Below are 13,616 nucleotides of genomic sequence, written 5' to 3'. Positions count from 1 at the left end.
TTTCACCAAATTTGGGTGAACACAAACTTTTTCAATTTTAGATAAGATAATTTCCGGCCCATATCCAATCTTGTTAGGAATACCAGGGTTTATTTTTATTGTATTTATTTTATTTTTTTTAAGAACAGGGCAAACTATAATAGCTCTTAAGGGCTCAGGAAGAGATCCTTGCTCCAGGCTGGTGTTAACAATATTAGTCAGATATGGACAAAGGCCCAAGCCTGGTTTTTCAGGAAATGACAAGGAAGTGGATGCAGATGTAAGGGTGATCTGGTGCGACATCTGTCACCTCATTGATCGCTCGAGTTGATTCAGCTGATCTGGCTGGGCTAGGCAGGTGTCTCCCTTCCTCCCTCACCGCTCCATGTTCATCCCTCCCAAAGGTGTGCGGTCGGTCGAAGAGGATAATCTTCCCATACAAGAAATACTGCTCATCAGTCAAGGGTATATGTACTCCCCTGCTAGATCCTCCAAACAAGCTCAAAAGGAAGAGGATGCTGTGGAGAAAGATGTTAGGTTCATCTGCTATAGGATTAGTTGGAGGCCAGCTGGAGTAATCTTGTTAAAATGCTGAAAGTTTACTCACTATTCACCAACCAACCTCAATTAACATATGAAGGCGCTGCTCTCATCAAAGACACTGCTCACATCAAAGACTCACACGGGAAAATAAGGTATTTTCCCGTGGCCCCTGAAGCAGGCAGAGTGCTGCCGAAACATGGCCATTGTCGGGCAAGTGGAACTGAACCCATGAACAGCAGCAGCAATCAGCATTTTGAAGATAAGATAAGTAACTGACAAAGGACATTGATAAGAGAATGGTGGGTCAGACCGCACACTGGAAAATAAAAGCACAAATAATCTAAGCATAAAAATTGAAAAATTAAAATTTGAAAAAGGAAATTAAAGAATAAAATACGGGAGCTATTGAAACAGGCCAGCCACAGAGCGGTTGGTCCATTAATAGCAACCACACAAAACCCACATATCAAGGGGTTTCCCTTGACACTTGGAGGTTGAAGGAAAGTTTACCCACAGCAACCGGGGAATGTCAGCAGAGGTATTGTTTGTATCTTCTTGATCTATAAGGGAGACCTCAGTGTTCGTAGCAAAGTCAGACCGAATGGTCTTAATCTTTTCCAGAAATGCAAGGGCGAGATTAGTACATTTGCTGGGACTGAGACAGAACCCAAATTGGGATCCTGTTGTTTGAGCAACCAATTTAAATAATGCCTTTGGCTTGTTCTCTGCTTTATTAATAGCTTTCTTTAATAAAAGGTCTCTTTGCTCATTTGATCTCAGAGAGATAAAACTGGATACTACTTTTGGCAAGTGCTTAGTTTCTTTTGGGGTTTTTTTGCCATTTCTTTTCATACATGATTTGTATGATGAGGAGGGTGGTTGAAACTCATCTACAAATCATGCCTTAATTCATACAGAAACAACATCAACACAATAAAGAGAATATTCTTCTCCAAAAAAATCCACCACCTCATTTTCGATTCAAGAGCTCTTTTCTCCTATGTATCATCCCTCACAAAACCCCCGGCGACTACCATTCCAGACGATCAAGCACTAAATAAAGCGAACGAGCTGGCAGACTTCTTTGACAACAAAATCACCTCACTCCTAGCCCCCCTCAAGGGACCATCTACACATCCAAACCACGTATTTGGTTTACAACCACTACTCCCAATAGATCAACAACCATCGCAACCAACCGTCCAACAACTTAACACCTCACTAACAATACTCAACACTTTTGAGCCCACATCCACATTAGAAATAGAGAATATCCTCAAGAAGATAAAACCATCCTCCCATCCATCAGACCATATTCCATCCAACAAACTGAGTCTGATCACCAACACCATAGCCAAACCTTTAGCAGATATCATTAACTGCTCTCTCACCCAAGGACATGTCCCGAACCAACTTAAGTTAGCCATTCTCAAACCGCTTCTCAAAAAACCCAACTTGCCCACCTCAGACCCAGCTAACTTTAGACCCATAGCAAACCTCCCTATGATTGCCAAAGTTATGGAGAAAGTTGTCAACAAACAACTTACAGAATTTCTTGACGAAAACAATATCCTCACCTCAAACCAATTTGGCTTTCGTAAGTCTATGAATACCGAATCGCTATTAACATCATTATCAGACACTATCATCTTCAACCTAGAAAAGGGCCAACCTTGCCTCCTCGCTCTCCTGGATCTCTCATCAGCATTTGATACCGTAAACCACACGTACCTCCTGCAACGCCTAATAGACATCGGCATTACAGGAGCAGCTCTTAACTGGTTCAAATCATTTTTGGAGAACAGATCATACAAGGTCAAGATAAATAACAAAGAGTCCCACACCATCGAATCCAAGAGGGGGGTACCGCAAGGATCATCCCTCTCTCCGACTCTTTTCAATATTTATCTGCTCCCGCTCTGTCAACTACTCACTAACCTTAAACTAAGGCATTACCTATACGCGGATGATATTCAAATCCTCATCCCTATAGAAGATTCCCTACACAAAGCCATATCATTCTGGAATAAATGTCTGTCAGCTATCAACAATCTACTCACCAGCCTCAACTTGGTTCTAAACAAAAACAAAACCGAAATCCTCATTATAGCACCGGAAAACTATACCCCCTCCTCACATTCTAACACTAACCAACATCCGGACACCGCAGGGCTCTCCACCACGCAACAAGTTAGAGACCTGGGAGTCATCATAGACAGCAGACTCAGTCTCAACAAATTCGTCAACAACACAACAAAAGAATGTTCTTTAAACTTCAAACAATAAAGAAACTCAAACCACTCCTCCTTTACAGAGACTTCCGCATGGTTTTACAAGCCATCATACTCCCAAAGCTGGATTACTGTAACTCTCTCCTCCTAGGCCTACCAGCATGCACCACCAAACCACTTCAGATGGTCCTGAACGCCTCCGCAAGAATTCTCTCAAATGCCAAAAAAAGAGATCATATCACCCCAATCCTCCACCACCTCCACTGGCTTCCGATTAAATACAGGATCCAGTTCAAGTCTTTAATGATGATACATAAGGCCTTACACAACATCACACCTCTCAACTTAACATTTCAAATTCAACTACACTCATCCGTGAAACCAACCAGAAGCGCTTATCAGAACAGACTAATCACACAACCGGCGAAATCCGCTCTGAGGAAACGTGCACTATCCACAGCGGGCCCTTCACTTTGGAACTCTCTCCCTCCAGACCTGCGTCTAGAACCATGCCACACTACATTTAAAAAGAAACTTAAGACTTGGTGTTCAAACAAGCTTTCCCCTTGAGCCAATGATCAGGAAGAAAAGTATTTTCACTCCCACATGCCATGTTATTTATTGATTTATTTATTTTCACTCCCACATGCCATGTTATTTATTGATTTATTTAACTGCATGTTTATTAACGGTCTAATATTATACACTATTTGCTTACTTTGATTAGTTTTTGTTATATGTTAAAACTTGTTCACTTCGTTTGTTCAATGGAAAAACTTGCTTACTTCATTTGTTCAATTGTAAAAACGTTTTTCCTAATTCTGTTCCATGTAAACGGCTAAATGTAGCGATAGTTACTGTTCCTTGTAAACCGGGGTGATATGTATATTATACAGGAACCTCCGGTATATATATATATATATATATATATAAATAAATAAATAAATAAATAAATAGTGTCTAGTCTCTGTTTTGAATAATCTCAAACCTGAGTGATACCTCGTGAATCCATCCACAGTTCTCTGTGTGTGATAAAAGATTGGGGCTACCTGATCATAAACCAATTAAGAGTCAGATCATTGATAAATACTGCTCCTCTAGGGATCAGTTCATAAAATCATCAAGGAAAGTGAAACTGTAATTATTGGACCATGTAGAATTGGTGGTTAAAAATCCTTGCAGTTAGCAAAGAGATTTGAAATATCTTTTTCCTTCCCTGGCACAGTATGTGAGTATATTCTAGTTTTCTTCACTTTCTTTAGAGCAGTAGTCACACAATTACTAACCCCAGAGAATACTGTACCCTGTACTTAAGGTCCATTTTCCTGGAATAGAAACAGGAGTTTTCCACATTCTCATTTGTAATTCTTGCAGGATAAGAACATAAGAAATTGCTATGCTGGGTCAGACCAAGGGTCCATCAAGCCCAGCATCCTGTTTCCAACAGAGGCCAAACCTGGCCACAAGAACCTGGCAAGTACCCAAACACCAAGAAGATCCCATGCTACTGATGCCAGTAATAGTAGAGGCCATTCCCTAAGTCAACTTGATTAAAAGCAGTGATGGATTGGAATAGCTGCTGGCTCCACTGGTGTTTCCAGAATTTTGAGGAGACTCATAACATTTATGTGAGGGTCTTTGTACTTATGCACATTTATTACAAGGACTTTTCCCAACTTGTCCAAACATTTGGAATAAAAGATCTTCTGGGGGAGAGGAGTGTTGTGGAAGTTCTGGGGGGAGCAAGCACAAATGGTACCTTCATCGAACCCTTTTCAAAGTTCAGAGGTGAGGGAATACTAATCCAAGACTCCAATGATGAAGATGCCAATTGAGGTGGGGTAATCAGTTGCCTGGAGCATCTTCTCTGAGTGGCTAAAGTATGCTGTGAGAGAAGTCTGCGGGCTAAAACTTTCTTTCCGGAGACAGCAAGACTCCCTCTCGTGGGAACACAGTTGAGATCCTGGAAAGGAGAAGTTGAATGGTATTCTCCTTTTCCTTAGCCACCAAAGAGGTAAAGAATTCCTTCACTAATTCCACTACTTAGGTCAAGTGGCTGACATGGACTTTGACCTGCCATGAGTGGTAGAATAGCCTCCTCTAATACTAAACTCAGAATATCTTCCAAGCTGTAAAATCTGAGATGGAGGTCAGTTGGAAATTAGAGGAAGTAGAGAAGAAATGGGATCTGGTATCTCCAGATGCAGTCCATGGCCTAATAATTTTCTTCGCGAGACCATGCTGATGACTGATGGAGAGAGAGGTAACATGACTCCCTCTGAGCCTGTAAACCGACTGTGTGACCTATGTACAGTTACATAGGGAAATTTGCAGCTTGAAGCATCAATGCTTCTGACTAGAAGGGCATTGAGGAATGATGCGTAAATGACTTATGCGTCGACGCAGCAGATGGAGTATTGTCCGCCAGTGACACTCCATACACTGACAGTGCCAATGTGGCTCTGTGTGTCAACAGCGCCAATGCACATAAGTGTCTATGTGTTGTTGATGCAGAGTGTTTGGAGCGTTCTGCGGACCAATGCCTCTTCTTTTATGACGCATGCTGGCTGTGTCTACTCAACCCCAAACATTTTGCCTGTTCTGCTAATGGGGGAGATATTTGGGAGGAATTCCTACTCAATCCCTTCCTGGTGAAGCAGACATAACTGCTCTTCAGGAGGAGGACAGCCTATGGTTTCTTTGAACCTTTTGCAGTTCCTCCATTTTGTAGGTTCTTGCCTTCTGTGTATGTGGGGACATCCATCCATAGTTATAACAATTAGTCTGATTAAGGTCAGGACCCAGGCAAATGTAACAAAGCTCATGTCCATTTGTAATGGACATTTTTCTGCTGCAAATACAATCCTTAAAACTACTTACTGTCACATCCTTCTTTCCTAAGATTGTGAGGAAGAAACCTTCTTGCTTCTCCTCTTTATTTATTTTTTTTAATGGCACATTGAAAAGTGCTGTTTGGGGGGCTGCTGAAGCAGTGAGGCAACTTTTAAATAGAAAAAAGTATAGGAAATTAGAACAAATATGAGAAAAAAAAAAAAAAAAAAGAGAGAGACATGTCCATGCTGTTGCTTGGATGAAAAAAGTCTAAGGGGCCTCATGAGACAATGCCCAAGCATGAATTCCAGCACATGCTTAGTAAAGCAAAAACTCTACTAGCTAAGAAAGAGAGGTCTGTTCAGTGCCGCTGGATGATGTCACCCACGTGTCATAGCTAATTCAGCCCTACTAATCGACGGAAAATTCACAGCCCCTCAGTATCGCTCAACTTCTATCTATTGTGTGGGGACACAGCTCACAAGACAACCCACACACCTTCATACAAAAATATAATCCTATTATCATCATCATCCTGTGGCTTTCTAGATGTCCTGCACTTGCTCCAGGCTGGCTGCCCAAGACAATCATTATGGCTCATAATTCAATGTATATACAACCAGGAAGTTTATATAAATTATAAGCTTTACAGTGTTTCTTCTCGTTTAGAGTATATTAATAGGTGCAAAGAGTGATATTCTTTAGGGTATGCTATTCTGTGCCTTTTGTCAAAAGCAGTTCATTTTACTTTCCAAGCTGCACAAATGCTAATATAATAAAAGATCTCACAGCACAGATTACAAGCTTCCTGTATTGCACATTTAACTTTATTACTAAGTAAAAGGAACAGTAAAGAATTTACACATGCACGACTATTACCTCATAAAGCCTGGACACAATCAGTTTCCTACCAGTGCTGTTAATGCCCTCCATCACCACAACCTGAAACCAATTTGGATAAGAATAATCAGCAGAGGTCCATATTTCTAGATTTAGCTTTACTCTGCTAAAAAGCTGCTGGGTACTGAGCATTCTGTTATTTTTCTTGTCAGTACAAGGAAAGTAAGACATTAACAGATATACAGGGTTTCCCCACAACAACTACTGCTTCTCTGGTTTGCCGTAACGGACTCTTACCTGCCCCGGGAAGAGTGAATATTCCTTCATTTCCGACACATCCACTGGTACCTGCATTCCTGAGGAGTGCTCCTGGTCCCCCTCCAGGATCACAGACTTGGCATTCAGCTTCCCATTGCTATCACAGCCAATCTGCCCTAGCACTGTGATCGGCTCCTAGGGAAACAAGCACATCAGCCATAAGACATTCCCCAGAGTACACACTAGTGGAAAGTAGGGGGTCGTTTTCATGAGCAGCCAACCCATCCAGGAATTTTCAGTGGTTTGTTTATATTTATAGCAGGGTTTATTCCAGAGACCCTCCTAGAGTCTATCTAAATTATTAAAGCTTTGAAAAATTCTTTAGAAAACAGTCTGCTATTTTCTATGATCCCTCCCAGCTGACTCAGTTTCTTAATGACAAGATGGATCAGTCTGGTCCCTCCTATATAGCTCCATTTTAATACACCTGGCTAATAATGTGTTATGGACTTTTCCTCCAGGAACTTATCCAAATCTCTTTAAAATCCCAATATGCTAGGTACCTTTCATTACCTTCTGGCAACAGATTCCACAGCTTGATAGTGCACAGGGTGAAAAAGTATTTTCTATGATTTCTTTTGAATTTTCAGGTTGTTAATTAATGGAGAGTCCCCTTGTTTTATTATTTTTTGAAATTAGAACCACTAAGAAAGTTAGAAAGGACCTTCATACTAAGGCACTACCGGCTCTAGAAGTCTTCATTGCTTTATGATTAATCATTGGTCCCAAATTCAAAGTTCAGGGTATTTTTATTTTGGAATTTCTTACCCAAATAAGAAATCACATACGTTTTCAGACCAACAGAGGTAGGTTATTGAACAAGTGACCAATACGGGCCCATGATTTAAATCTGGAGTATAAGCTTAATTTAAGAGAACAATTCTGGATTTATACCATAAACTCTGTTTCTCCCTATGGCTTGAATGCTGAGATTGACTGGTAGTCGCTGGTGTAATATCTTCCTTTTTTCCTGTTTATAGCAACTGATGTCATGTCTCTAGCTTGTCAACAGCCAATTGAAAATTTCCTTAACTTATCGGATGTAAATAAATTGGTGTAGTGTTTCCGGGGTCAGGCTGGAACCTGCGGAACCTGTGAAGCCTGTAAGAATGGTGTGTATGCCTTGCTACTCATTGAGCTATGTGCTAGTATTCTATTCATATGCTTTTCTTATATTTCAGTATTTGGTATTATGCAAGACCAGCCCCTGAAGCAGAGACTCATCTCGAAACATGGCATGTGTTGGGATTGATGGGAACTGTTACACAAGATACCTTATAAAATATCTATGAAAAGCAAGAAGTATAAACAAAGATAAGTGGTTTCTCTCTTATTTGCATAAGAAATTCCAAAAAAATATACCCTGAACTTTAAATTTGGGACCAATGATTAATCATAAAGCAATAAAGGCTTCTAGAGCCGGTAGTGCTTAGTATGAAGGTCCTTTGTAATCTTCTTAGTGGTTCTAATTTTAAATGTCTTCCTGTTTAGTTGTATTATTACAAACACACTGGTGACTCGTATTTTCTATTTTTTATTATTTGAAACAGGGCAATAATCCTTTATTTATGCGTTCTATCCTACTCATGATTTTATAAACATATCATATCTCCTCTAAGCCATCTCTTTTCCAAGATGAAGAGTTCTAGCCTGCATAACCTGTCATCATAGGAAAGAGATTCCATCCCCTTTATCATTTTTGTCACCATCCTCTGGATTTTTTCTAGATCCTTTCTTGAGAAGGGGTGGCCAGAACTGCACACAATACTCAAGATGTGGTCGTAATATGGCTCGCTACAGAGACAATATGATATTTTCCATTTTATTCTTCATTCTTTTTCGGACCATTCCTAACATTCTATTTGCTTTTTGTTGTGCACTGAGCAGAGGATTTCAAAGTATAGTTTACAAGGACTTCAAGGTCTTTTTCCTGGGTAGTGGCTCCCAATACAGAACCCAACATCATGTACCTGTAGCTGGGATTATTTTTCCCTATGTGCATCACTTTGCACTTTTCTACATTAAATTTAATCTACCATTCAGTTGCCAAATCCCTTACTCTCACAAGGTACCCTCTGCAGTTTCTCGCAATCTGCTATTTTAACAAATTTGAATAATTTTGTGTCATCTGCAAATTTGATCACCTCACTCGTTTCTCTCTTTTTCAGATCATTTATGAATATGTCAAACAGCACACATCCCAATACCGATCCCTGTTGTACTCCACCAATGTTTTTTTTTCCTCATTTACTCCTATCATCTGTTTCCGGCCTTTTAACCAGTTACCAATGCACAATAGATCACTGTCTCCTATCCTATGACTTTGTAATTTCCTGAAAAGTATCTTAGAGGAGTTTGTCAAATGCCTTCTGAAAGTTCAAATACACCTTTATCTACATTTCAAAAAATTCTAAAAGATTGGTAAGACAAGATTTTCTCTTGCTAAAACCATGTTGACTCTTCCTCATTAAGTCTTGTCTATTTATATTACCAGTGATTCTATAAATCAGTGATTTTTTTTTTTTTTTTTTTAAGAATGTCTTCTACCATTTTGCCTGGCCCCATCAGGCTCATCGGTCTATAGTTTCTCAGATCACCCTTTTTAAAAATTAATATGAGGTCACATGATACAGTAAGCCAAGCAAAATGCTTCAACTGAGACTTCTGGGTACCACCCCTGATTTTTACATTTTTTTGAGCAAAAATCTTCAGTTCTACTCTTTTTTGAGTTCTGACCGTGTTTCAATACATGTATGGACAGGTTTCTCATAAAGAGTGAACACAATATGTCTGCGACAACAGTAAAAAAAAAAAAAAAGACAAGGGTAAGACTACAGAAGCTAAGATGGCCAACGTGTGCAAGGAAGGCATAATGGCATGGACCTTAGACAAAATGACAATTATCATCTTAACTAATTCTGTGATAATCATACTGGAAAGTAAATTTGATATAATACATAGATGAAGTTAAAACATTTCTCACAGATATCGGTAAGCACCTTGAGTCAGAGAATTTCTTCAATGGAAGAAGAGCACACAAAGTAGAAAAGAAGTTAGAAACTCTTGAAAAGATAGCAGCAGATCAATGATTTGGAAAATAATTTGCGCTTTGTGGCCATTTGGGAAAGTATAACAGATGATGAACAGGTACTTTATTTGAGAATTGGTTGCTTCAGGAATTGAAATTACCTGAACTTTTGGGGAAGGTAGCATAGAGCAGGTCCACGGAGTAAGCCACAAGTTGTGTTGGTGCACTTCCTCAATTATGCACATAAATCACAGATACTGCAAACTTACCAAAAAGTGAAAGAACTATCCTTAAAAAGGTAATAAGGTGCTTATCTTTCAAGATTTTTTCCACCCAGTTTCTGCCAAACATCACAAATTTTTGTCAGTGTATACAGAACTGGTTAACTGTAATTTTTTCTTTCACATTACAATATCCAGCTAAGCTTAAACTGTGGCATGATGGTGAACTTAAACTATTTGAATCAGTGACAAAAGCCAAAAAAATTATTGAAATAACTTTCTGGATGTTAATGTGTTTGTGATGTCATTGTAAGCTGGGAACTGACATGGGAACCGCCCTTCTATTCTCTGACATTTCAATTTTGCTTAAATTAGCTTGAGCAGCTTGTGCCTTATTTTACTTCTTTTTGAGCTTGAAAATACTATTTCTACTTTTGTCTGATGTCTGATTCATGTCGACATTGCAAGAGCTTGCAATGCTACAGTAAATGCGGTATGCGGCGCGTTGTCTGATGCATGTTAGATAATACAGAGGCTCATATCTGCAGTTATTGAATATGTCTACCTTGGCTCAGAATGTACAAATACTTATTTAGACTGAACTCTTACTGTTCAGGAATGGCATCCATATGCACAATTTTGGACCTCTGGACTCTATTAGGAGCTGAGTGGCTTACTAGTTTGTTCTGTGGGTTTGGGGTATTTGCTGTGTAGGACAATGTGGGAAGGAGGAAGGATGGGAGGGGGTTTGGCAAAGAGTTGAAGATATGAGTTCAGTGACTTTTCAGATGTCATTTTCAGTGGACTTCAGCGTTTTCTTGAGAAGACTGCAGCTTGGTCTGGGATGGAGCAAGCATTTTAAGTATGTTATTGAAGAATGCAGCATGAGATCATTGGTATGAATGTGGACTATAAATACAGTTAAATGTATCTCTTGGAATGGTGCTTGGCTCAGCTCCCCAATAAAAAAGAAAGTTCAGTCATTTATCCAGGTTGAAATGTTATGTTGCTTTTTTTTTTTTTTTTTTTTTAAAGAGCATTTTGGTTTGCAATAAACATACTGTCTGGAACAGTCTGTGTAAGTGTCATTTGTAATCTACACATATCTGCTGACTTTTTAGGAAGTCGAATACTTTTGCAAGCCACTGTATATTATGTCCAAGTTAATTTTTCCTGATCAGGCAGGTTTTGTTTGAGAGACGCTTGTGTGTCAGTATTCGAAAATTGTGGATCTCGAAGGAACACTGCCACTGGAGTAAAATTTCTGAACCTTTAATAATGGGGTTCAATGCAGAGAATGCATTCGATAGGATCTCTAGGTCTTTTATAAATAAAACTTTTGAAATATGGTTTATAAGGTAAAATTTATGAATATATAAAAATATAATCCCACTGCTCAGATTTATCCTAATGGTTGCCTTTCAGACTCTTTTAGCTTAACTAGAAGCACCAGAAATGGATGTCCCCTCTCCCCATTGCTATTCATTTTGAATTTAGAACCAGTGTTACATTAACTTGAAAATGTCAAGGAGGTCCAGGGTATGACAGTAGGGTCTAGGTCATAAAAACCTTCTATTTACAAATGATATACTCTTGTTACTCTCTAATGCCTGTCAGATTCTCCCCAAGGCTTGGATATATTCCTGGTCTATGGAAGTCTTATGGGATTTAAATTAAATCTGGAACAGTCAGTGGTCTTGGATGTATTAAGCATTCTATATCATTATATCAATGTTGGAGAGATTTTCCATTAAAATGGGCAGAAGATATGATAAAACATTTAGGGTTGTATATACACAGATTAAAAAATGTGATATAATCACAATATTAGACCTATTCTTAAAACCTTCTGTGCACAACTGGAGAGCTGGAAAGCACTTCTGCTTTCATTAAGAGGCAAATTAGCTCCCAAATTGTTGTATGTCCTGCAAATAATGCCATTTACCATGCAGCAAAAATATATAAAGTTTTTGAATAGGTTGTGACTTTCTTTCTTTGGCATTCGGGGTGAGGTAAGAGCCTGGCTTTCCTTGGCCAAGCTAATGGTGCCCCCTGTGAAGGGGAGATTGAGCATGCCATCTTAGACCACTGGGAAATTGGCTTCTACATTCTGTACCTCACATTATGTTGACTTGCATTTAGAACATTTGGGTTTTTTCCCTGCAGATCTTAAGTTTGTACTGCATGCATGTAAAGAGGATCTTCTAGTCAATCTCTCAGAATCTATTCTAGTAAAAATCAATGAGAGGAGCATGGAGATCCCTGAATATTGTTTTGAGCCCTTCTTTGAGATCCCCTTTCTTCTTTTGCTGGGGAATCTTAATTTTCTGCCAGGAGATATGCATGTTGCTTATCATTAATGGCAGGACAGGGAATTAAAACCACTTCAGCTTTTCTGGTGGATGATACCCATATGCTCTTTTACATATTATAAAGACACTCTAAAAAAAAATCTGTATTGCTAAATCCTAATCCATCTACAATTTAGACATTATATTAATACATTTGGATGGATTGGCGATTAATTTGCCTTTGTTTGACCTATTAGTAATCTGTAAACTATCATTAAAATCAGGTACAGTGGGTGAAAAAAAAACTTAATGACAGTTTATAAAAAGGGTTCCAGGGGTGATCCAGGAAACTAGACCAGCAAGCCTGACATCAGTGCTGGGAAAAAGTGATGAAACCTTTGTAAAGAGCAAAATTACTGAACATATAAATAGTCACAGTTTAATGGGCCAACACCAACATGAATTAGCCAAGGGAAGTCTTGCCTCAACAATCTGTTACATTTTTTTGAAGGCATGAACAAACATGTGGATAAAGGTGAGCCAGTTTATATAGTGTATCTGAATTTTCAGAAAGCATCTGACAAAATACCTCAGGAGTTACTCTTGAAGAAATTAAAAAGTCATGGGATAGGAGGCAACGTTCTAATGTGGATTGAGAACTGGTTAAAAAATAGAAAACAGAGAGTAAGTCTAAAAGGTCAAATTTCTCAATGGGGAAAGATAAATGGTGGAGTGCCCCCTGGGTCTGTACTGAGACCACTGCTTTTTAACATATATATCAAAATCCTAGAGGTGGAACAATAAGTAAAGTAATCAAATTTGCTGATAAAAAATGATTCTGAGTTGTTAAATCACAAGAGGATTGTGAGAAATTGCAAGAGGACCTTGCGAGACTATGCATTCAAAAGGAAAATTAGTTCTTACCTGTTAATTTTCGTTCCTGTAGTACCATGGATCAGTCCAGACCGTGGGTTGAGCCTCCTGTCCAGCAGATGGAGACAGACCAAAACTGAAAGGGTATCCTATATCAGGGCAGAGCCTACCCTGCAGCCCTTCAGTATAACCATTGTCAAAACAGTGAAAGGCATAAGATCAAGCAAGTAATAATATAAGTATTAAAATTGTTGAACAATCAACCAGTAGAACAATTGCATAAACTGTGTAACTAAACGCTCTTGCATGACTACCCGTGATCATCGTAAGAGATGCTTCCGGTGTCTTCAATGAGAATTCCAGATAGCCATACAGAGACACTCCTGTAGGAAGGAGAAACCAGAAAAGAATTCGAGCTGACAGACTGAGGAAAAACATGGGAGGGCGTCTGGACTGATCC

General features: G+C 39.1%; 1 protein-coding gene across 4 annotated transcripts in view; it reads right to left on the bottom strand.

Annotated features, from left to right (window-relative positions):
• Positions 1-13,616, bottom strand: part of POLA2 (DNA polymerase alpha 2, accessory subunit) — a 161,343-nt gene that overhangs the window by 62,661 nt on the left and 85,066 nt on the right. For all 4 annotated transcript variants that reach the window (XM_029612329.1, XM_029612326.1, XM_029612327.1 and 1 more), the window contains 2 exons: positions 6,723-6,878; positions 6,465-6,527 (listed from right to left, as the gene is read on the bottom strand). In XM_029612329.1, coding sequence (XP_029468189.1) covers positions 6,465-6,527; positions 6,723-6,878 — 219 coding nt within the window. The remainder of the gene's footprint in view (positions 1-6,464; positions 6,528-6,722; positions 6,879-13,616) is intronic.

The sequence above is a fragment of the Rhinatrema bivittatum genome, chromosome 8 (genome assembly GCF_901001135.1).
Source record: "Rhinatrema bivittatum chromosome 8, aRhiBiv1.1, whole genome shotgun sequence".
Lineage (NCBI taxonomy): Eukaryota > Metazoa > Chordata > Amphibia > Gymnophiona > Rhinatrematidae > Rhinatrema > Rhinatrema bivittatum.
The sequence above is the reverse complement of the archived record's forward strand: the minus strand, read 5'-3'. Positions and strand labels throughout refer to the sequence as shown.